Source organism: Corvus moneduloides, chromosome 7, assembly GCF_009650955.1.
Source record: "Corvus moneduloides isolate bCorMon1 chromosome 7, bCorMon1.pri, whole genome shotgun sequence".
Classification (NCBI taxonomy): domain Eukaryota; kingdom Metazoa; phylum Chordata; class Aves; order Passeriformes; family Corvidae; genus Corvus; species Corvus moneduloides.
Window position 1 is genome coordinate 29,907,166 of NC_045482.1, and position 24,881 is coordinate 29,932,046.

The 24,881-nt window shown below is 46.8% G+C and overlaps 2 protein-coding genes across 2 annotated transcripts in view; one reads left to right on the forward strand and one right to left on the reverse strand.

The window, feature by feature from the left end:
- The first annotated feature begins 212 nt into the window (after nt 1–212).
- UMPS (uridine monophosphate synthetase) lies at nt 213–5,686 on the forward strand. The gene is made up of 6 exons (XM_032115400.1): nt 213–364; nt 604–757; nt 2,037–2,705; nt 3,406–3,581; nt 4,096–4,210; nt 5,004–5,686. The coding sequence occupies exons 1-6, from the start codon at nt 215–217 to the stop codon at nt 5,183–5,185; spliced, it is 1,446 nt and encodes a 481-aa protein (XP_031971291.1). The 5' UTR covers nt 213–214; the 3' UTR covers nt 5,186–5,686.
- Nucleotides 5,687–24,097: 18,411 nt separating this feature from the next.
- ITGB5 (integrin subunit beta 5) overlaps nt 24,098–24,881 on the reverse strand; it is a 57,882-nt gene continuing 57,098 nt past the window's right edge. Inside the window, exon 15 of the mRNA XM_032115399.1 lies at nt 24,098–24,684. Coding sequence (XP_031971290.1) covers nt 24,589–24,684 — 96 coding nt within the window. The 3' untranslated portion in view covers nt 24,098–24,588. The remainder of the gene's footprint in view (nt 24,685–24,881) is intronic.

Genomic DNA, 24,881 nt, shown 5'->3' on the forward strand with positions numbered 1-24,881 from the left:
CCGGCGGTTTCTGCTTCCCGGGGGAATGGGCTGGCGGCAGCACTGGGACTCGGGGAGGGCGGAACGGGCCTCGGGGAGCAGCGCCGGGACGGCGCAGCCGGGGCTGCCGCGGCGGGCAGGGGAGGCGGGCCGGGCCCCCGCTCCCCGCTGCTCACACGGTGTCCCCGCCCCGCGGCCCTCCCGCCCTGCATCATCTCCGCGCGCCGGGCCGGCCATGGCGGCGGCGCCTGAGGGGGCCGTGGCGGCGGCGCTGAGCGCGGCGGGCGCGCTGCGCTTCGGGCACTTCGTGCTGAAGAGCGGCCGCGCCTCCCCCGTGTACATCGACCTGCGCGGCCTCGTGTCCCACCCGCGCCTCCTCCGACAGGTGCGGGCCGGGGAGCCCCGGCACCGCCCGGGCCGGGCCCCACGTGTGTCCGTGCCCTTTGCGGGGTGGCGGGTTCCTCACGGCTCAGGGGAGCGGGGCACGGCAGCGCCGCCGGGGCTCTCCAGGGCCGGGAGCCCGCAGGGTCGGCTCTTGGGTCGTGTCGGGAAGAGGGGGTTTCATTGATTTCGTCACGTTCGCGCCAGCGTGGCGCTTACAAAGCGTTTGGGTTTCCGTTTCAGGTTGCAGGACTTCTTTTCCAAGCAGCGCAAGATGCCGGTTTGGAGTACGACTGTGTGTGCGGCGTTCCCTACACGGCGCTGCCGCTGGCCACGATCATCTGCGCAGAAAATCAGGTTCCAATGCTTATACGGAGGAAGGAAGGAAAAGACTACGGTAAAGCCTTCAAATCAAGAGCTGGCAACTTACCTTGTTTGGGAAATGACTTTATATATTTGTGGTTCTTTTGTAATGCACAGCACCTCCGCTCCAGTTTAAGGTTACCATTGCAATTGAAAAAGCAGGCCCTTTCCCCCACTAAAGCAAACCTCCCATAGCATCCCAGCCTGATCAGCCTCTCCCAGCTGTTAAGCTGCAGCTTTAGTCCTGCTGTAGGAGATTTGTGTTTCTTTGGTTTTGTTTGTGAGAGTTTGTTTCTTTCCTTTAGCAGCGTCTTTTTTTTTTTTTTCTTTGACTTGTTACCATTGCTATGGTTCTAGGTTAGTGGCCTCGTCCAGAAACAAGGATTTATAACTCAGATTCTCCAGCATGCTGACACCAGAACCACGTTTTGCTCTTAAACAGAACTTTTTGCATACTGGCTCCAAAAGGAACCTTTCTAGTCTCTTCATTTATCTCTCAAACCCCTTTTTCTTTCATTGTCCTGTAATCAGTGAGCCAGGTAAGCAGCAGTCCCTTCTCTGCTCAATGTACCATTTATTTGTGATAAAGGAAGGGGGACAGCAGACTGAAGCATTAAGCTGCCATATAACTGGATTTCTACACATCCTCTTCCAACAGTGTGTAATTAGAAAGTACCCATGTCAAAACTGAATGCTACTCCTGTGTCAGGCAGTGGGCCAGGCATGGAAACATTTGCTGTTCCTTCTTGTGAGGCACAAGCCAGTTGTGACAGCGATTAGCTGCTCCTGGGAAAGCCAGGCATCCTTTGTCATTGTCCCCCCAGGAGGCCTTTCATGGATGTGTGCCTGTTGTTAGTTAGGACAAAGGCACTTGAGGCTTTCCTCCTTCTAGTTGTTCTAACAGGCATATTAAGCACAGAGTGCTGCCTGTGGAAAACAGGGGACATGCTGAAGAGTGCCAATAACTTGGCTGCCTTTAAGATGTTTTAAATAGCGTGAGAATAATTTTGTAAGTCTGATCTTTCAAGTCATGACAGTAATAAACTTCTGAAGTCATCTTATTCGAACATTTGAATTAGTGCTTTTAACTGTGTGTCAGTTTTGTTAATGGAATGTAACTTCTGGAAACATAAAGTAGTATTTTATTAGCTTGGAGAAGTAACAGTTTACAAATTGAAGTACAGGTCAGCGAGTGAGCTGTGGTAAGAATTGTGATAAGTGGTATCATCTATTAAAGTTTTGATAGTCTTAAGGTTTTTCTGGGTTGTCCAACCTTTCTTAATTTGGTGGAGTGTTTGCTTTTTATTTTTCAGGTACTAAGCGGATGGTAGAAGGCACCATTAATCCAGGAGAGACATGCCTGATCATTGAAGATGTGGTAACAAGTGGATCCAGTGTACTGGAAACTGCAGAAGTTCTTCAGAAAGAAGGATTAAAAGTCACAGATGCCATAGTGCTGTTGGACAGGGAGCAGGGTGGGAAGGCCAGGCTAGAGGAACATGGAATTCGCCTGCACTCTGTGTGCACCTTGTCTGGGGTGCTGGAGATTCTCCAGCAGCGAGGAGAAGTGGCTGCTGAGATGGTTGAAAAGGTGAAGAAATTCATTCAGGGAAGTGTGTTTGAGACAGTGGCTCAGAATGGTGCTGCTCCTGTGAAGAGAGTCTGCAAGGAGCTGAGCTTCAGCGCCCGTGCCCAGCTGCCAGGGGTGCATCCCATTGCAGTCAGGCTTCTCATGCTCATGGAAAAGAAGCAGACAAACTTGTGCCTTTCTGCTGATGTCACCAGCCCCAAGGAACTGCTGCAGCTAGCTGCCACCCTGGGCCCCAGCATCTGTATCCTGAAGACTCACATAGACATCTTGAATGATTTCACCCAGGAGGTAGTAAAGGAGTTGAGAATGCTCGCAGATCAACATGAATTCTTGATTTTTGAAGACAGGAAATTTGCAGATATTGGAAACACAGTGAAACATCAGTATGAAGGTGATTATCATCAACCTGGATTTACTATAACTTTGCTGCTGGTGTGTGTAACTGCAGTGCTGGCACAGGTTGCCAGGAGAGAGTGTGGAATCTGCAGCCTTGGGAAATACTCAGGGGGATAAGACCCTGAGCAACCTGACCTAGTGTTGAAGTTAACCCTGCTGAGAGGGCATGACCTCCTGAGGTCCCTTCCAACCTAAGCCTTTTTATGAATCTGTGGTTGTGCTCAGTAAGTACTTCTGAGTAGTTGTGTGCTGTGAGAAACTGCAGCCTGGCTTCTTAAGGCAGCCTGCTATTATTGTATTGCTTGTGTGCCCAGCATGGCTTTCCTTTGGTACTCCATCTGCAGCTGCAGGACTGCTGTTCTCTTTTCCTGATCCTTATGTCCCATATGGTCTATGTGCTGTCTGGGGAGATAGCACCTGTGACAGCGGATTTCTGGGCTACCATAAATGTCTCAGTGAATATTAAAGGTGAGACACTAACAAGTGTTTGTGAAGAGTAAACTGAGAGATTACACTTTGTGGTTAGGCAGCTGTCAGAACTGTCTGATGAGATTGAACTTATAACTGTCAAGCTACAGCAGTAAAACTGTCTTTTAAACATGTGAGTGATTTAGTGTGCAGCTGTTTTTGTTTAACTTGTGGTTCCTGTTTAACACAGTTCTGATGACTCTGTGTCTTCCTGTCCGTGTTCTCAGGTGGTGTGTTCAGAATCGCATCCTGGGCGGACATAGTCAATGCCCACGTGGTTCCAGGCTCTGGAGTTGTGAAAGGTCTGAAGGAAGTAGGTCTTCCTCTGCAGCGTGGCTGTCTCCTCGTTGCTGAGATGAGTTCCCAAGGGTCTCTTGCCACGGGTGAATACACAAAAGCTGCAGTAAGTGGGCAGTCTTGTTTCAGGTTAAAAGCTTGTAAAGTGTGACAGGGAGGTTTTATGTGTTTCTACTATTTGCACTTCCAAAAGTCCCTTCAGCTCTAAGTATTACAGGTGTTTGTTTTTTCCTTGGAGATTCAGGAATATGACAGTGTGGTGTTTAAAGGTTGCAGCTGTAGGCCAGTGACGTGAGATGGTCAGAGTTCACACCTGGAATTCTAGTATACGTGCCAGGTTTGCTATTAGCACCCCCCACTTCTTCTTTTTTTTTTCTTTCTTTAAGCAATGCATTTCTAATTAGTTTAAATTCATTCGTGGTATTGTTTATAACATAGAAAGAAACATAATATTCACTTTCCTGCCAGAGGGAAGCAGTGACTTTACACTGGGAAAGCAAGAGGTGTTTCATACCCCTGCCTTGCACAGTTTAAAGTGTCAGAGGGTGGATGAGAAACAGATTGCTAGGCCAGCTGAGTTTTAAGTATATCGTTTGTAACTATTCACTGATCTTTTTCAGGTACAGATGGCTGAAGACAACCCAGATTTCGTTTTTGGATTCATATGTGGATCTAGAGTTAGTAATAAACCAGAATTTCTTCACTTAACCCCAGGAGTGCAGCTTCAAACTGGAGGTAACTTTTTCTAAAATATTTTTAGTCTGTTTGTAAGTACAGAAGTGATCTAGTCTCCAGTGAAAAAGTGGCTTCAGAAGAGGGTTTGGATGCTGATTCTCATCTGGGAGGAGTCTGTTTCCCACTAAGGGCTCTCTTCCATATTTCTGGGTATGCTCATCCTTTTCCTGGGAGCTCTGGAAGGCAACCAGCAGGCTATGCAACCTTTTTTCTTGTTTTGAGGTCTGTGCATACTATAAAGCACATTCCTAAAAACATGTAAAATATCTTCAGATAAGTGTTAGATGAGATGTAAAACTATTCAGTAGGAGTGAAAAAAAAATTAACAAATAGAGAAGTCCAGGTGAAACCCTAGGTATTGATATAGATGCAGTATCAATGAATTGGAAGTCTTGTGCTGACTAAAGAGGTTATCACTGAAGCAGATAGGCAAGATACGTTTCTCTGCAATACCTAATTCTTAGAAAACCTAAACTGAAATCACAAGCTTTTACATTAATATTGGGGGTTATGCCTGTTTTAAGAAGGCTGAGGTTTATTTTAGTAATCCTGATTGGTGCTGCTTTGAGTAACTGTTCCATCTACTGCAATTGGTAAACCATGAAGAAGGAGGGTGCTGGCTGTCAGATTTGATCTGGGTTGGTTGGTTAACTACGCAGTTTCTACTTCTGTTTGTGGATTGTTAGGATGAGAGCTGGAGCAGGGCACCTGTTCTTGGTTCCAGCACTCTTTGAAGGTTTTTAGTAAACACAGTTTTGTGCAAACTGAGAAAAAAATGGTGTCTGTATTTCAGGTGATAACCTTGGACAGAAGTACCTAAGCCCCAAGGAAGTCATTGGTGAAAAAGGTTCAGATATCATTATTGTGGGACGTGGCATCTTGGCAGTTTCAGACCGTCTCCAAGAAGCAGAGAAGTACAGGAAGGCAGCTTGGGAGAGCTACATGAGCAGGCTTGGTATTCCTGCAGAAGACTGAAAACCAGACACTGTCCTAGCCAGTAAGCAAAGCTGATGGAGCTGCAACCCTCATGAGAGTTCCAGTTAAATGCCTGGACACTTCAGCCCATAGAAAACTGCCCTTTTGGAGAAAAATCTCTTACAAAGTTGTTTTAATCATACAGAGATCAAATTGTACTTGCCGTTGTTGTTTTTGATACTGAATGTAAGAACCCAGAACTTCATGCCCATGTTTTAGCCTTAGAAAGCTTTCTTGTTTGAAAAATGTTGCACAAAACACTCCAAGGGTATTTTGTTGGCTGTTGTTGCCTTTGTTTCTTTTCCCCAACCTCAAATTTTTTTCTGGCTGTGGAAATTGTATTTTATTGTGTTCTTAATAAACTTCACCTGCACACCTGATGTGCTGCCCCACCTTCATGGGTTTATTCAGCTCTCCTGTTTCTAAGGGGCAGGTGCAGGTTTTAATGCCACCCTGTGGAATTGAATTATGTGGTGCTTAATAAATACGTTTTTGCTACCATTTTCCTTTTCAGTGGCTCTATATGTTTTTGTCCTGTGGCATAAGTGTCATAAAAAGTCATTCTGGTGTGTCTGTGACTGCAGGAATTGCTCATGATTCTGTTCACAGACTTTGTCAGAGCAATTAGTTGTGCGCTTCATTACAGGGGAGCTCTCAATTCCTCTAATAGGAAACAAAAATGTTCTTTATTAGACTTCTTGTGACAATAGCTGTAATACTTTCAGGCTTTACTTTCCTTTACTCTTAATGGTGAATAAGAAGAAGTAGAAATATTGTGTATGATTGGCTTTGATTATAAAGTATAGAATAGCCTTAAGTTTATAACTGGCAGGGATGTGGTGCACATAGCAATGAAAATCCTTTTGATCAAGAGGTCAAAAACCAGTGGTGATGCAGTTCTGGACTGTTGCTGTTCCAGAGCACACAGAAAGCAGGGTCCTTTTGTTCATACACTTACCTGTACACTAGGAACAACTGTATTTAGTGAGAAAAGGTTTTTGCCATTAGTGCTGGGCTCTTCATCAGATCTTTGAAAATAGGAGATGGGATTTTTGATTGGCTTAATTTATGCAGGATGTCTAATGTTACAGCGCGGATACTGCAACACATGTATCAAACAACAAAGCCCGTGGAAAAGAGATATATATGGACTGATTCTTGGTAGATGTTTCAGAGATGTTTATTTCCCCAGCCGCATGGCCGGGATCTGCTGAGGAACTGCTCAATCACAGGACCCGAGGGTCCCTGCCCGCACAGGGGAACACAAAACAACCAATGGGGAATGAGGCTGACCAGGGGCAGGGAAACCCCGTGCCTCCCCCCAGGGCCCCTCTCCCAGGACCCCACAGTGGGGGGGGAGGGCCCCAACATTTCACCCGTTTATTTTTAACAAAAAGAGATTTAGAACTTAACATTGAAAACAACAAGGACAGTTTCAAAACAAAACAAGCTACCTACCCTCCTGAGTCTTTAAATGTCCAAACAGATTCTCTAGAACATTTTAAGGCTGACAGAGGGGAGACAGGATTCTCCGGGCATGCTTTGTGGGGAAACTGAGGCAGGAGAGGATTTAATTTCTTCCCTCCCCCTTTTCATCCCCCCCTCGGCATCGGAGAGGAGTTGTAGGGAAAGGGAATTGTATAGGGAAGCCATGGGGTGAAAAACAGATTAGGAATAAACTGGGGATGGGGTAAACTTAGGAAAGGGTTCATATTGGGTATAGGATAAAAGGGGAAAGTAGGTTATGGGTAGGGAAGTTGCTGGGATGGATATTGTTTATAATTTTGTGCACAACGGCTGCCTTTGACTGGAATACCTCCAGGCCCGGTAACATTCGCTGCTTGTAAACCCTTCTTTCCTTGCACTATATCAAACTGTACAACTTCCCCATCTCTTACACTTTGCAGGTAATTTTTAGGGTTATTCCTTTTAATGGCAGTTCTATGGATGAACAAATCTTCCCCTGTATCATCTCGTGTTATAAATCCATAGTTGTTTTTTACATTGTACCATTTCACAGTTCCTGTGACTTTCGTGGCTACAACTCCTCCTATCACATGCTTGCGTGTTCGTCGTGGCTGCTGGTCCCGCGTGGCCGCCGCCTCGCCGCCTCCGACGTCTCGGCCGGGCCCCCGCGTTGCGGCTGCTCCGCGCCCTCCGAGCGGCGCTGCTCCGGCGCGTGTCTGGGCTCTGCGGGGCCCCACGTTGCCATCACCGCTGGCTCCGTGCCCTGTGAGCGGTTCTGCTCCGCCAACTCCACGCTGCTTTGAGAGAGGCCCCATTCCGGCTCGGTGCTGCGCTGCGCAGCTTCTCATGTCACTGTGGAAACCGCCGCTTCTCCCTCCGCAGGGCTCTCCGAGCCGTGTGCTCAGAGCGGCCTGCCACGCCGATGCCCGGTTCCTGGCTGCTCGTGGGGGCCGCCTCTCTGCTGCTCATGGCCCACGGCACCCGTGGCGCCTGCGGCATCGCTCCCTCACTCGCGGTCGAGCAGCCGGGGACCCCGGGACAGGGATGGGGTCCGTGATAAGGCGCGTTCTCCCGAGGGGGCTGGGTGCACCCAGCGCAGGCACCTCCGCCAGCACGGCTGCAGTCATGCGCTCCTGGGATGGCCACCGCGCGGTCTCAGCCACAGGATTAAGGCCATCCTCTGCTCTAGGGGTAATGGGACCATATAAATGCTCCTCAAGAGCTTCGCTGATTACAAGGGATGCACAGAGAGGTTCTATCACTACTGCATATTTTGTTTGATCCCTTATCCCAGATCTTGTGCCAAAACCACCCGTGATTAATTCCAGTAATTCCAGGAGGATTAATATCAAAAAGTAAGTCTCGAGAAATATAAAAGAAATTTTTGAAAAGCCAGTTAAAAAAATGTTCTAGATCTCCCGGAACAAATATTTTGTTGTTCAAGGATTCCTTTAACTTCTAGATACATTTTTTTCTGTGACTCAGAGCCACATTTCCCACGATTCTTCCATAGTCCAGAGACAATATCCAAACCAAGGTGAGAAGAGAGAGCTAGAGTGGCTTTTACTCATGAATTTTCTGTCCTTAGGGATTGGGGATTGTTCTGTTCACAATTCTCCACCATTTGTTACAGTATGGATACTGCAACACACGTATCAAACAACAAAGCCCGTGGGAAAGAAATATATATGGTCTGATTCTTGATAGATGTTTCAGAGATGTTTATTTCTCCAGCCGCATGGCCGGGATCTGCCGAGGAACTGAGGCAAGGACCCGAGGGTCCTTGCCTGCACAGGGGAACACAAAACAACCAATGGGGAACGAGGCTGACCAGGGGCAGGGAAATCCCGTGTCTCCCCCCAGGACCCCTCTCCCAGGACCACATGGCAGGGGGAGGGCCCCAACAGTCTGAGACCAAGGGACACAGGTTGGGATCTGAGGGCTTTGCCTTATGCCTTGTGTATTAGTGACACAGAGCTCTGTTTCATGACTCAGCTGCTTGGGGGGCTTAAGATGTTGTGGAGAGAATGTTAGAAGGTTGTGTGTGTTATTTTCCTTGTGGCTACCAATTGTTTCAGTAGGCTTATGTATCACAATTCACACCTGGAGAATTCCACCCTGGGGAAGATGGAACATGTTGATCATGAGGTATCCTGTTCAGACACACTGCAATGGATAGTGAGGTGGGATATTTCACATCAACTTCTAAGAAGTTCCAGTCCTACAAAGGGAACAGAGGATTTGTTTGCTGTCTAGGTAGCTCATGGCCGCAAGGCCTGCAGCAGAAACAAGACTTTCTCACTTAAACCTTTTTGCAGAAAATGACCTTTTCCACCAGAGGGAGCTGAGACTCTTATTTTCGGGGAGTGTTGACGCTCTGGTGTTTTTACAGCTTCCAATAGTTTCCAACGATTATACCAACTCTAGAATGAGTTTTCATTAGAATGAAAATCTGTACGGTTTTTAACAAGTTACACCCTTGCTGTTGGGTGTATTTAAAACATTTAAATGTCATTCAAACATTTAAAACAGTATTCTAAAACTCATTTAAAACAATCAGAAAGCTGCCTCAGGCTGAAGCTCAGCATGGTGTGTTGTGGGCTCGCTGTTACAGCACAAGCAGAATTTCATGAGTTCAGTATTTTCCACTAACTCTGCTGAATCGTGTTTAAGCATGTGGCTGACAGCCATGGAGCTAAATCCCTGAGCAGGCTCTTTGGAGAGTGAGTTTATCAGGCCTCTAGCTTAAAAAATAGCAACTGGATTTGGAAAGACGAATGTGATCTAATATCCAGTCACTTTTAGAGAGTACATGCAACTCACTTTCTTTACAAAGCAAGTTCTGAGGAACAGATCAATTGGGAAACTTCATTTCACGGTCCTTCTTTGTGCACGCCAGAAAGAGCTGTGTTCTGGCACTTTGAGTGACACCAGTGCAGCAAACATTTCAATTAGTAAAACAAAAACGTGTTACCTCCTATACACATTGTTCTGTCAGAATGACTATACTAAATAAGTGTGTGCACTTCCTTTGAGGCACCTGAAAGTGATTAAAAATCCATTTCAAATTAAGAACAAATGTTCATTTCCTTGCTTGCCCCTGCTGCTCACAGTCATCGCACAGTCCCTGCTGTTGGTCCCAACTGTTCCTAACATGGGAACTAGGTCACAATTTACAAAACTCATTTGCATCATAATATATGAATCTGAAACTCTTGCAGTTCATTCTGTGATCTGATTGAGCCTGTGGTAGAGGCCTAAGGCTATATTTAAATTTCTGGGTTTAATATTATCTGGCAAGTAGGCCTTTATATGAAATTGCGATCCTTACCCACTCTGGAGTATGGTTTATAACAGAATGAAAGGAAATCACTCTTTTTATAAGACTACAACCATTGCCAGTGCTTGCAGCAGAAAGCTGCATGACTTGCTGCTATTTCTGAGCAGCAATTCCTGACGACTGTGTGAGACCAGCACAAGCTGGAACCACTAAGGAATTGTTACGTAACTTTTGATATTTGTGTGTAAAGTTCACTCTGTGTCTTGGAGGTTGTGGGTCTCTGTGTCTAGAGAACTCAGGAGTGCTATGTCAAGAGAGCCCAGCCAGGGCACTTAAATCAGTGTAACTGCGTAAGTACAGTGCTTTACTCAGGCTTAAAATTCTTGCAAAATCTTGATAAACCCAGTGCTGAATTAAAACCAGCCAAGTTGAAACTTTTGTCCTTAAAAGTATTATTTGTATGCCACTGTATCAACATTGCTTTATTATTGGTTAACTGACAGGTCATATTATAGTTTCCATAGCCTAGTCTATGAAAATTTATTTGAAACTTAATCCCAGAAAAATAACTGAATCATTTCCCTTTATGTGGAAAGCTTGTTGCTGTGGATTTTTTTAGTAAGAGACACAAACATTGCATTTAGGGAATAGCACCAAAGGAATGTGAAACACCCAGAGGAAGTTTGTTTTCAGATCTGACTTTCAGAGGTCACTGTCTCAGGGAATGGTCAGTTTTGGAAGGCTTGTGATTGGGCTGTGGCCTAGACACGCTGGATGATTTGTTTGTTTGTAATCATGCTGGTGGTTCTTGGTCAGTCTGTACCACAGTGACAAGTACAGCTTTGAATGCTGCAGAAAATTAAAACTCAGCCTGGTGTCTGCTCCAGCTTCAGGTTTTCCTCCAACTCCTTTGGCAGGCATCTGCAGGATAGGAGAGGTGACCCTGCCTGTGTGTCTGGGTTGGCTCTGTCCTCAGTCTTGCTTTTCTGTTCCTGCATGACCCATGTGCCCCTCTGAGCGTTTTCTCATAAGCTGGTGTGAGCCACAGACCGGCTGTGAAAGTGCAGGGTTGTAGGTGGACACTGGCCAGGACAAAGGACAGGAGGAAGCCTGAGCAAGGCTGTAACTGTGCATAAGGGGGTGGTGTGTGATAGGCTGTGTAATACTGAAATATAGACTTGATGCTAGTATTGATTGCAGCTGCTGTGGAAAGCCATGTTTGCTTTCTGGTAGTAATTTGTAGTAACTTGTAGAGTAGATACACTTGTTTGCCAACTCTAACTATACTTGCCTGGATAGTAGTAAACTGTAATGAATAAGAGAAAATAGGTAATAAATCCTCTGCGTCTTCGTGCACAACAGAGTCAGGCATACTGCTAACAGTTGCAATCTTTGCATGCTCACAAGCCAAGTAATCCTTCTGGGTTGTGGCATTAATTGATATCAGAATTGTGGATCTGTGATAAACAGGTCATGGATACTTGGGAGAAGGCAGTAGAAAAGCAGTGAAAATGGTAAGATACTTGTGGAAAATCCCTCTGTGGAACAGGGATAAGGTGTCTAAGAATTGGTTGAATTTGGAAAGGCTGCAAGCTGAGTTTCAGAGATGACAGGACACTCAAATCCAAAGCAGAGAATGGCAAGGCCCCCTTCGTCGGGCTTCTCACAGAGGTGTCAGCTGTGGGTGCTTTGTTCAGCATTGCTAGGCCGGAACTGGAAGCTTTGCAGCAAGCTAAGGATGCAGAAGTGTGAACAGCTGCCTTTGAATCCCATTGTTTTGTTGCAAACCAATTAGTTAAAAACTAACCTCAGGCGTCTGGATGTATGGCAGCTGCAGCAAAAGCCTACATGCCTGGTCAGAGCAGGATCATTGAAAATACACATACTGAAAATGGAAAAGGAGGAAGGGGCTTTGATTCTGGCAATGAGTCTTCCTCCCCCTCTTTGTTGCCCAAACTTTATCCAGATAACACAGCCTCCTTGTACCCTGACATTAAAACTTCCCCGGGGCTCCTCCCGGCTCCTTCTGGAGAGGAAGGCTCCCCGCTGCCACCGAGGGTCACAATTATTTCTAGGAATTTTCATGGTGAGCAGCTAAGGGAATTGTCCATGCAGGACAGCAAAAATCCCTATGAGGACTGGGTGGGATGGGTGGTACCTGCTGGGGGCTGGAACAGTGATCCTTTGTCAGGCTGAGGCGGGACAGATATTCCTGAGAGGAAGAATATTTCTCCTAAACACTGATGCAGAGGCCAGGCTGAAAACCTTCTCCCTGTTATCATCGATAATAAATGCTGCTAGAAGAATGCTGGGACTGTGGGGCTGTCTCCCTCCCCCTCCCTCTAGTACTCTTGATGGATTTTCTGGCTGGACAATGAGACTGACTGCTCAGGATGTCCTTAAGGGACAGAGACAACATCCTGGGACATGATGGCTGTGCCAGCAACAGCAGCAGGGGAACTAAAATTCTTGCAAAATGCCACATCCAGAGGGACCAAAAAAAGCCTGTCCTTAATGTTATGGCATGAAAGCTGGCACTGAAACACCACAGTGGCCCAAGGGCTGGAAAACTGACAATCCTTGTGGGGAGGCAACAAGGACAGGGAAGCACTCCCAAAAGGAAGGTCAGGTCAGGGTCATCCAGAGGCTTAAGGGAGCTCAGAGCAGTAAGAATAAGGGACAAAATGCTTGAAATGCTGAAATTAATTGATCTGACACAAAATGGCCCCCTGCAAACAGGAGCGTGATCTGGAATGGAGACACTTATGGGATCTCCTGCAAGGAACAGGACTCACAGCAGGCTGACTAGAGGAGATGCCCATGTTTATCTTGCAAAGACTGTGGGGTAGGCATGATGGGGTGGCACTAGCAGACTGCAGGCAGGGAAGGAGCCACCTCCCCTCCTCAGGAAGCTGCAGAGCACAATGAGGTCTTGCCTCAGCCTCCTTTTCTCTAAACTAAATAAACCTGGAGTCTTCTGGGTGCATTCAAGGACCTTAACATCCGTCTTAAATTGTGGGGCCCGGCACTTCACACAGTACTGATTCAATTGTATTTAATTCTCATTACTGAAATCCCTTCTTACTAATGCTTGCAACTCAAACTACATAGTTAAACCACCTTTACAACCAACACAGAGATTTCTGCATTCTCATTAACTGCTGTCCCCTGTTCTTTAACAGATAGATAGTCCTCTCAGGGTCCATGGGCTTCCTCCACTCCTCCAGATGTTGTACTAATTTGGCAAGTTGGCATGAAGTGAAACAACATCATGAGCATTTGTCTTTTTTGTAACTGTTACATTATGCACACCATATCTTTTAATTACATTATTGCTTGTTCCTTATTTCAAAGATGGAATAGTGATCACTTTGTTCAATTTATGAATATAATTTCTCAAGCAGGCAACAAATTGGATTGTTGGCATTGTTTATACCACCCGTGATCATTAGAAGCCAAATTTTGAGGCCCAGGACAACCTGTCTCTGAAGCATCTTGGGGTCAACCTAATTTGGCATGCTTTCTCCCCAATACACCAAATTATCAACAACAACCTTTAAAGCGCATTCATATGTTGAGGCCCCACGGTGCATTATGATGGCCCAGGACACAGATTCAATCTGGGTGAGGAAGACAAGCAACTGTAATTACACAGTGTTACAATCACCCCCAAGCATGGTTTCAGTGTAAATGGGACAGAGCACAAGCTTGTATTGATTCTGGAAACCTCATGGACCTGAAATAATGAATCAGCAATTACAAACAAAGGAGGTTTTAATGGACTCTGGCATCTCACATGGAATGTTAATAACATGGATTGTCAAAAGATACTGTAATCTCACCGGCCCTAATTCTACATGCTGCTGTCTGTAGAGTTGGCTTAGTACTAATGATAATTGGGACATATAAGACCCAAGCAACACAATTGGCTGTATAGATCATAACCTCTTTTGGGCACTCTGATTATAACAAAATTGATTTTTGTTTTTAATCCATGTTTTTCTAATTCATTCTACAAACATGACAATGACTCTGGCTGAAGCTGGTAGCCAACTTTTTAACCCATGTTTTTGTGGCACTAAGAGTACCACCACAGACGATAGACACTTGTACCACAGCACATCTTGCTTCTTAGGCATTTCCATCTCAAGTTCTGACTTTTAACTTTCAACACAACCATTACCCTGTAGGTGATCAGGGCAGAGTGTTTAACCCTGTACTAACAGGTCCATGAGGTTTCCAGAATCAATACAAGCTTGTGTTCTGCCCCATTTACATAATCATTTATTGACTGTGCCAGATGAAAACAGAAGTCAGCAGCACCTACTGGCTGTTCCAAGTGCTGGTATCCTATGCCTGGTTATGTCTCTGTGGTATAAAAAGGACTTACTTTTTACCCTAAATAGAGCCTCTTTCTCTGATGCATCCCAGTGTGCACAAATCTTTGCTCCCCATCGTATTTCCTTGGTGGAGCAGACTCTCACCGGGAATGCCAAGTTGACTCCAGGCTCTGCCATGTGGAGTGAGTTGACCTTGGCTGGGTGCCAGGTGTCCACTGAGCTGCTCTATCACTCCCCTTCCCAGTGGAACACGGGAGAGAATAAGATGGAAAACACCTCGTAGGTTGAGATAAGGCAGTTTACTAAAGCAAAAGAAGACAAGTGGAAGTTTGTGTGTGCATAAGCAAAGGGAAAAGTCAATCTCTACTTCCCATCTGCAAGCGATGTTCGGACACTTCCCGGGAAGCAGGGCTTCAGCACGTGTAGTGGTTGCTCCAGAAGGCAAACACTGTAGAGTAATGAATGCACCCCATTCCTCTTCCCCCCCTTAGCTTTTATATCTGAGCTGATGCCATACAGTATGGAATATCCCATTGGTGAATTTGGATCAGCTGGCCTGGTTCTGTGCCCTCCCAGGATCTTGCCCATTCCCAGCCCCTTGATGGGGACACAAATGTCACAGGAACAGGTCAGCTCAGCAGTAGCCAAAACACTGGTGTGTTATCTACACCTTTCCAGCTCCCACTGCAAAGCACAGCACTGTGAGAGCTGCTAAGGGAAAATGAACTCTATCTCAGTCAGACCCAATGCCTTGTCCACCCCTTATTCCATACCATTTGCATCATACTCAGATCCCACACAATTTATATATTTCCCAACTGTTCCACTGTATTTATTTCTCATTACTGGAATGCCTTCTTGCCCACACATTCAACTTGAGCTACATCCTTAAACCATCTCTATACCAAACATACATTTGCATTAACCACTATCCCCCGTTCTTTCAAAGATAGATATTATTTTCCCATTTCATGGGCTTCCTCCATCCCTCCAGATCCTTGACTTGGGCTCCATTCCATCAGGATGAGTGGTCAGGACAGGAGAAGTAGCACACTTGATTGTTGGGCACCAACACCAGCCTGGCTCGGGTTGTCATTGCATTCTCCTTGCTCCTCGCAAAATTCACTCTTCATCAGTTCATGTCACTCCTGCTACTTTATTTCCTGCAACATACAACTCACACCACAGATTATTTTTCCCCCACGCTTAAATCTCCTTGAGGCACACACCATGTCTCCCCATCCTTCTGCATTCCCCACCACGTACACCCAGGTCCTTGGGCAAAGACAATCCCACAAATGGGCTTGCCTTTTCCCACGGAAGGAGAAATCCACACCAACTTCCCCAGTCACTTCCTTATGTGTAGTGCAGGAACCTTATCTCCTCCCACAGTGTGTAGGGGTTTAGCTTGGGCAGGACCAGGGTGGTTACCAGATCCCCTAGCTGACCAGCCAAGTGGCTTCTGCTAAATTTGCATCCCAGTGCTTCCATGGCCCCATTGCCTTACACTCTTTACATAGTTTTCAGCAGTCTGTGTCACCTTTCAATCTTCCCAGAGGCGTGTGGGTAATAAAGGAATGTGATATATCCACTCAATGCCATGTTTCTTTGCCCAAGAGTTTATGAGGTTATTTTAAAAGTGAGCCCCATTGTCTGATTCAATTCTCTCTGTAGTATCGTGTTGCTACAAAATCTGTCCCTCAAGGCTTGGGATCTCAAGGTGTCCCGAGCAGTGGCAATGCTTTACAGGGGATGTTTCCAGCCAGCCAGCTGTTGCCTCCGCCATGGTGAGGATGTAGCTTTTGCCTTGGTGTGTTCATGGCAATGGCTCAATATAGTCAATTTGCCAGGCCTCACCATACTGGAAACCAGCTACCACCCTCTCTTCCAAGGAGACTCCACTTGTGTGGCTCGTTTGATTGCAGCACATGCTTCACATTCATGTATAATCTGTGTGGCACCACTTGGCTGCCTTTGACTCCAGCTCATATTGGAGTTCCAACATGTCTGGTACAGCAGCACTCACAAGTGGTGTGACTTCATTCAGGCCCAGGCAGTCCACTGTCAGCCTCCATTCCCCATGAGACTTTCACACTGGCTATATGGGGTTGTTAAAGGGTGAGCAGGTCCTGCTGATCACTCTTTGGGTCTCCAAGGACTAATTAGTTCATGGATGGGGGTTACAGAGTCTCGGCTGGTGCAATACTGCTGCCGGTGCACAGTCCTGGTAGCAATTGGTACTTGCTGGTCTTCAATCTGCAGCAATCCTACAATGAAGGGATCTTCTGAGAGGCCAGGCAGGATGGATAGCTGTTTGATCTTCTCTGTGTTCACTGTAGCTACACTAAAAGCCCACTGATATCCTTTTGGATCCTTGAAGTACCTACTTGATGCCAAGGATACAAGGGGCCTCTGAGCCAGTCACAGTGGGGTGCTTTTCCCACTTGTCCACTGTTAAGCTCACACACAGAAAACTCCTGGCATCCCCCTGTCACTCCAAAGATCCAGATGGATTCTGCACTCCTGTGCCTTGATGGCATCAGTGTACACTGTGCACCGGTATCTACTAAAGCTTTACACTTCTGTGGATCCAATGTGCCAGGCCATTGAATCCACACAGTCCAGCATACCCGGTCATTCCTTTCCTCCCCCTGGCCGGAGGCAGGGACCTTCTATTCCTGGTCAGAGTATTCACTGTCTGACCTTCGTGATGCCAGATCAGAAGTCCCCTCACCAGGGTGAAAGGAAGTGATTTTAGTTCTTTTATGTCTGGGAAATCGCTGATTGCCTTCTTGTCTCTCTGTGGCAACTACACTGGCAGTCTTTTTGGGTGACCTTTTAACAGCTTTCTTCCCTCTCAGTTCACGGACACGGGCTTCCAGCTTAAAGGTGGGTTCACCGACCCATTTCCTCATGTCCTCCCCCTGGTCACGCAGAAAGAACCAGAGTTCACCACGGGGCCTGCGCTTGGGGCTTCCCTTCCCTCTGACTGGGGAAGGAGAGGACCGATCTCTTGGGCTGCCCCTAAAAGCTGGGCTGCTGGCTTGTAGGGATGAGGAAGTGCCCAGAGTTTCTTCTACATTTCGGAGCCAGGAGGATGCCATCTCTATGGTTGGTGTATCCATCTGTGGGTGATACAATGATACTAAGCTGCTGGAATATGATGCGGGGGCGCTTTGAACCACCTTCCTCCACATGGCCATGGTGCAAGAGGCATCCTCTGGATCTTCAGGGACCCTGTCACTTTTTAGATCCCTATAGACAATTTCCAGCACTGCTAATTCTCTCAAGTACTGGATACCTTCGTCTGCAGTGGTCCACTTCCCTGGGGAGTTCACAAGATCTTCCTTAAATGGGTATCTTGCCCTCACACTTGAAAGGAGCCGTCTCCAGAGGCTGCAAATTGCTCCTTCTTTTCCAATTCCTCTTTCAATTTCCCGATCTTTAGCAAGGGATCCCAGCTGTTGGGCTTCATGACCTTCTAACTGCTGTCTGCCAGCCCCATTGTCCCAGCATCGCAGCAGCCAGGCAGAAATCGGCTCACCTGGCTGGCGGCTGTAATCTTTTCGCAAGTCTCGAAGTTCTGATGAGGTCAGGGACCGAGTAACTTCAGTTTCCTGTTTGATTTGCCTCCCTCCTTTTGATTTCTTTGTTGAAGGATCTGCTTCTTGATCTAGCCCCTCCTTTCCTACTGTTACTTCCCCTTCTTCTTCTTCCTCTTCTTCCTCCCATACTAATCGATGGTAAGGGTGTGTAACTTGCCTTGTCCACTTTTTTGCTTTCACTTCCGGGGCAATTACTGCAGCTGCTGTGGTTTGAGTCCCTGACTCGGCCATAGTGTCCTCAAGTGCAGTTTGTGTTCCTGCCTCAGCTACAGTCCTCTGAGAGTACTGAACAGTGGCTCGGTAGGCACAGGCCAAGCCCCAGTACAGGGCAAGAAGCTGCTGGTTTTCAGTGGGGTGGGCAAGGCACCCTTCTATCAGTTGATGGGTCAGTTTGTCAGGGTTGATTACCTGTTCAGGTGTAAAGTCCCAGGCAATGGGAGGTGATAACCGCCCTAGGAACCTGCCCAAATCCTTCCATGCACCCTGCCACCCAGGAACCGGATGCCTCAGGGCATCTTTCAATATCTCCTCACCTAAAGTTTGTTTTCTCCTACCCCAGGATGATGCCAGATTCCATGAACTCCATAGCATGCCAACAGTATTAGCTAATACTATTAACAGTGTTAAACGGCTTACATAAGGATGGGCAAAGACCATGGGAGCCTGCATTATAAAACCATTCACATCCATCACCAGCCCCAGAAGATAGCTCCCCCCACACAACAAGGCCATCAGTGTAAGAGCAAAGCACAGAGCCATTGTTTTTGTTAACATGTTCCCAAACTCAGCAAAATAGAGATAAGCAGTGCAGCTGACAAACTCCGTGTCCTGCACAAGAGCTTGCTACTCTATAACTATGATTTACTTTTTACTACAGCATGCAACATAGATATAGATATACATATATATAACTGCCTTTATCTCACCCCACGTTTGGGTACCAAAAAGGATGGTAGTGTGTTGACCTTAGCTGGGCAGCCGGTGCCCACCAAGCCACTCTATCGCTCCCCTTCCCAGCAGGACACAGGAGAGAATAAGCTGGAAAACAACTCGTAGGTTGAGATAAGGCACTTTACTAAAGCGACAATAAAGACAAGCAAAAGTTTGCACATGCATAAGCAAAGGGAAAAGTTAATCTCTACTTCCCATCAGTGAACGATGTTCAGGCACTTCCCGGGAAGCAGGGCTTCAGCACACATGGTGGTTGCTCCAGAAGGCAAACATTGTAGAGTAATGAATGCCTCCCTCTTCCTCCTCCCTCCCTTAGCTTTCACATCTGAGCTGATGTCACACAGTATGGAATACCTCTTTGGTTAATTTGGGTCAGCTGGCCTGGCTGTGTGCCCTCCCAGGATCTTGCCCATTCCCAGCCCCTTGATGGGGGGGGGAATGTAAGAGGAACAGGTTGGCTCAGCAGTAGCTGAAACAGTGGTGTGTTATCTACACCTTTCCAGCTCCCAATGCAAAGCACAGTGCTGTGAGGGCTGCTAAGGGAAAATGAACTCTATCTCAGTCAGACCCAATGCATTGTTTGAGTGAGATTTCACCCACTGTCAGCTGGCCCCACTTCTGGAATGGGTTTGATGAGCACTTGGTACTGGTAACATTTTATATAACATTTTATATATGTATGTGCACATATACACACACACACATATATACACAGTGACATATATATATACACACACATACATATAAGCATGCATATAATCATTTAGGTTGAAAAACACCTTCAGAATCATAGAGTATATATTTTTAGTCTGTGCTGCCATCCAATAACCCTTGGAACTGAGGGCACAAGAGAAGGGTTGCTGCCTTTCTGAGCACATTGTCTATTGTTCAAATACCTCTAAAGTTAACCGTGACCTCGTCACTCCAAGAAAGAAAGGTTTAGATTAGAATCATAAAAACATAGAATCATTTAGGGTGGAGAAAATCCTTACGGCTATTGAATCCCAGCATTACCCCAGCACTGACAAGTCCCCCACTAAACCACATCCCAAAGTGCTACACCTACTCGCCTTTTAAACACCTCCAAGTTTGTTGACTCCACCACTTCCCTGGGCACCCTGTTCCAATGCTTGACAACCCTTCCAGTGCAGAATTTTTTCCTGATATCCAAGCTAAACCTCCCCTGGTGCAACTTGAAGCCATTTCCTCTTGTCCTAAATAATAATTACTGGTAAGTATTTTTGCTGCTTTACTAGTGGTAATTTTATAATGACTTGTAAAATTGAAATATAGACTTGCTACTAATATTCAGTACTGCTAATAGTGATTTCTGCTGCTGTTGAAATATATATTTGCTTGAGCTGCTTTTGGCTGGGATAATTTTTTTCACAGCAGCTAGCACAATTGGGATTTTTGCTGGAAACAGTGTTGATAATACAGAGATGTTTTACTTTCAGCTGAGCAGAGCTTACACAGATTCAAGGCCTTTTCTGCTCCTCCCCCCACCCCACCAGCGAGGATGCTGAGGGTGCACAAGGAGTTGGGAGGGGACATAGCCAGGACAGCTGACCCCAACTGACCTCAGGGATATCCCAGAGCAGATGGCATCATGCTCAGCACAGAGAACCAGGGGAAGAAGAAGGAAGGGGGGGTACGGTCGGAGTCATGGCGTTTGTCTTCCCAAGTCACCGTTAGGCACGAAGGAGCCCAGTTTTCCAGGGACTGGCTGAACAACCTGCCAGCCAGGCTCTGAAGGAATGAACTCCTTGTTTTGCTTTGCTTACATGCAGCTGTGGCTTTACTTATGGAACTGTGTTTATCTCAACCCACGTTTTCTCAGTTTTTTACTCTTCCGATTCTCTCCCCTACCCCACCATGGCAGAGTGAGAGAGTGGCTGTGTGGGGCTGAGTTGTCAGCTGGGGTTAAACCATGACAGCCTTAGAGTAGTTATTTGTAGCAGAGATATACTTGTTTTGCTAATCATTAGTATGTTTACCTTGATAGTGGTGACTTGTAGTAAAATGCAATAAAGTAATTTAGGCAATAAAGCCTCCATGTCCTTGTGCATGACAGGGTCCTGCAAACCCATGGTTGCAGGCTTTGCCCATACACAGACTGGGTGATCCCAGGTCGTTTGGACAAGTTTCTGACAGGCTGCATCCAGTGGACACCATCATAAGCTAGCAGGCACGCATAAAGGGACAGGATGAAATAAACTCCTGTGTCTCTGCTGTACTGTTTTGACTTTTGCAGGCTGGCAGTGGAGAGGAGAACAGCAGTCAATTCCAGTTCGTGTGTTCAGATATGGAGGTGGTGCTGGCATACAGCAGCCAGGAGATGCTGCTGGGCTGCACATGCAGTGAGTTACCTCCCTGTGGCATTTCCTGCAGGCAGCTTAGTGATCCTTTTCTCAACACTGTAGCTCCTTGGCTTTCCACTTGGATGGAGAAATACAAGGTTAAATAAGTTCAAGAGTGTGGAGCATTCATCTTCCAGAGCCTGGGCTTTGCCTTCAGCTGTTGAGCACCTTCTTAGTCCACCATAAAGGGCAGTGAGGATGCAGGAGAGCATGCCTCACTCAGGCTTTGTAACAGGGAAGGGTTTCACTGCATCTCCACAATTAACAAAACAAATAATGCTGCTATTGGCCTTGACTTTTCCCAAGGAATGATGTGCTCTCCTCCCCCAGACCAGCAGCACAGGGAAAAGGCACTGGTGAGTGCCAGCAGCCCTGCAGCAGCAGCAGCCATCAGCTGTGGCTGGGGAAACAGGAGGAGATGATGTTGCAAGGGCATCCGGATTCCAGCTTGGCTAGACGAGCACTGACGTTTTTCCATCACATTTGACCCGTTGATGCCTTCTGCTGGAGTTTTCATTCAGGAATGCTAGCTGTGGTCAGGCTGCATGTATTTACAGACACAAATAAACTGCTGCTGACTGAAATACACCACTCCCATGACTGTGCTTGGCACTACCCTTGCAAGGGTAAGGGCAGATCTGCTTACACAGCAACACAAAGCCTTAGCAGCACTTCCTTACTTTTTTTAAAGATGTATCCTTGGGGAGAAGCTAAATTTGGGGGACTGCTCTGCACTGCCTGGCACAGCACCACAGGCAGCATCAACCCTATTCCCTTCTTTTTGTATACTGGCTTAGCCTTGCCTGTGGCACCCTTCCCTTGCTTACTTGGTCCCACATTGCTCCCTGCCTACTCTTGCAGACCAGTCTGCTTTACAGCTGAGTCTCCCAGTGCAGGGGAAGGAGGGCACTTGCAGTCCCATCCCCAAGCCTTTTCTCTGCTTTTTCCACTCTCTCTGCCCAAACCACCCCTTAGCAATGAGTCAAATCTTGGCTCCCTACAACTGCCTGGATTGCCCAGTCTCTCAGCCCTAACCCACTGCTGTGGGAAATGCCACAGCACAAAGGTAATCTGCAAGAGTGCAAGGGAAAGGGTGGCAGGGGGGGCACTGCCTGTGCCTCTCCTTTCAGAGTGCAGAGAGGTGGATTTGTTTTTAAACTGCTTGGTCCCTCACAAATTAACTGAAGCAGAACTGTATTCACAGCATTTGCTGCTTTGGGTGGCAAAGCTGGTTTAAAGCATTCCTGCCCTTCCTTTCCCTCCACTTTCCTTCCTGCTCCCCCTTTCCGTGCCTGAGGCAGTATGACTTGCGTGAGGCAGCCACGTGAACCAAGCTAAAAGTTGCTCTGTCTCCTTGTGATTATTTTCTGACTGCTTTCTACTTTTTCTTTTGTGACAGTGATGAAATCTGTCTTGCCATCTTGGCACGAGGCAGTGGGTTGGTCACAAACCCCAAATTTGCCCCATGGATGCTCCTTCCCAGGCGGCAGGGTTAGTCCCAGGTATTCAAAATGCAATTTTCTCAGCCTGCAAACTTTAGCCTGGATTTCATTATTGTGTCGGAGATGTGGAGCTCTGAAGACCTGCCCCTGTGCAGTACTCAGGCCTGTCCTGCTGCTTGTGGTGCTGCGGGGAGGAGGTGGCACAGCCTCCAGCCCACCCACGGTGGGTTACATGAAGGCAGCATTTAACCAGAGCCTGCCCCTGCACTTGTTTTCAGGATGGATGTATGCACCCTCCCCCCCTGCTAGGGCAGATTTAGTGGAATCAAGTGGGAAGACAGGGTACAGATTTCATTTGCTTGAGGTTTTGAGGCTTTTACCCCACCTCATCAGCACTGATGCTGGCAATGCGCCACTTGCTGCCACCCTAAAAATCCCAGTTCCAAGATATTTTTAGTATGGTCTGCTGCATTTCTTCAGTGCTGCTTTTAGGAGGAGGGGGGCCATAAAATTCTTAAAAGAGAGCTGTTTATACTGAACAAATAAGAGCTTCTGTTTATAGAGGCAAAAACACATTAAAAAAAAAAAAAATCCGGAAGGATGGGCCCATGGCCCTTTTCCAATGAGAAGAGCAAGTCCAAACAATGAACACCATTTGTTTTTGCTTTTCCCTGGCAAGCTTCCTTCAACTGACTATTGCATGATCTGTTCGGGGCGAAGAGACAAGAAAAAAAGAAATTTGAAAAAAAGAAGGAAAAAAAAATCCAGGCAGTAGCAATTGCTCCAGCTTCTCTCTCCTGTGGCAGCTGCAGCCCCGTCTGTGTGGGTTTAAAGCTGCAGCTGTCAGCAGGGTAACTCAAACCCCAGCTCCAGAGGAAAACAGACAGGGCTGTGGGAATAGTTTGGGGGGGAAAAAGAAAAAAAATCAAAAAAACCAAAGCAAAATGTATGTTCTGAAGCAACAACACTGGGTTCGATCCAGCTCCCTTTCCAGCCAAAAGCTCAGGGCTCCCCTGCTTTTCTGGCTGGGCTCCACTGGACCCCACAGCAACAGTCCTCTGGTAAAAAGTCTGAGGTCTGGAGGAGCTGCTGTGTGCTCCCAGCTGCCTTCCTGCAGGCACACGGGCTGGACACCTACATGCACACCCTAAGGAATGGGTGTTTAATTTCGTTTCCTCAGCCTAAACTCCCCTTTCCTTGTGTTCCCACCAGTTTCCCATCTGTTTAATACCCCTGGCTCAGAGCAGGAGCTCCTTGAGGCACTCCCTGCCCTGGGTCAACACCAGTACATTAAATCAACACAACTTCTGTGGCAGTCCCTGCAGCTCCAGCTCCTAGTTTTATAGCCATGCTTTGACTGGTAAGGCTCTATTAATAAATCCATCAGGCAGCACCACTCCTGCTTGCAGGAGGAGCAAGCCCCAGTTTTGATAGGGGGCTCAGCAAAGAAACAATGAACTCACAGCATCATATATGCACAACTGTTTTATTTTGGGGTTTATATAAAAAAAATTCCTAAAGACTGCAGAACTTTTTAATCCTAATTTCTTACACATATGGTTCCAAGACCCTGTTTTTAAGCTAATTCCCCCCTAACAACTTGTGATGGTGTGGGTTCCCCTGATTTTTTACCTAGTCACCTTTCCTAATGGGATATGTCTAAAGCTGCAATATGGCACTTGGTTGACTTAGTTGGCAGGTTTAATACATCTGGAAAGCTGGGGTATGGAGATGCACATGGCTCAGAGTCCATCAACACAGGCAGGGACCCTGCCCTCATGTCTGTGCCTCCAGAATGAACCAGACCTTTCTCCTTACTGTGCAAATAACAGGCTTTGGTCATCGACCAGTCCTGTCGTAAGGGATTCTCGCCCCTGAAGAGAATCCCATCTTCAAGTGGGGAAGCAGCCCGGCCAGTCAAGCAATTGTCCACGGCAGTGCCAGGCGCTGAGACCCCTTCAGTCAACTGTACCATTGTAAGACTTGTTGAGCTTGTTGAACGTGAACTCTACGTTATGCGTGGAAATAGGCTTTCGGTAGAGAGGATTGGATGCCTTTGGAGAAAGGAGCAGACAAAAAGAACAAAGATAAGGAACAAAGTCCATGTCATGGTAAAAACATACCAATTAGTTTGGTGACAGCACTGCATTTGGCTTTGAGTGAACTGAGCATTCAGTCCAAAAGCAGTGTTGTTTATCCAGGGCTGTTTATCCATCAGACCCACCTTCCATCCTGCCTGCAGGCAGAGGCA

What these genes read in the sequence shown, in the direction of transcription:
- UMPS (XM_032115400.1), top strand. Translation starts at nt 215, where the DNA reads ATGGCGGCGGCGCCTGAGGGGGCCGTGGCGGCGGCGCTGAGCGCGGCG. An exon ending in GTGAATACACAAAAGCTGCA is followed by an intron (nt 3,582 to 4,095) that starts GTAAGTGGGCAG and finishes GATCTTTTTCAG; the next exon opens with GTACAGATGGCTGAAGACAA. An exon ending in AGTGCAGCTTCAAACTGGAG is followed by an intron (nt 4,211 to 5,003) that starts GTAACTTTTTCT and finishes TCTGTATTTCAG; the next exon opens with GTGATAACCTTGGACAGAAG.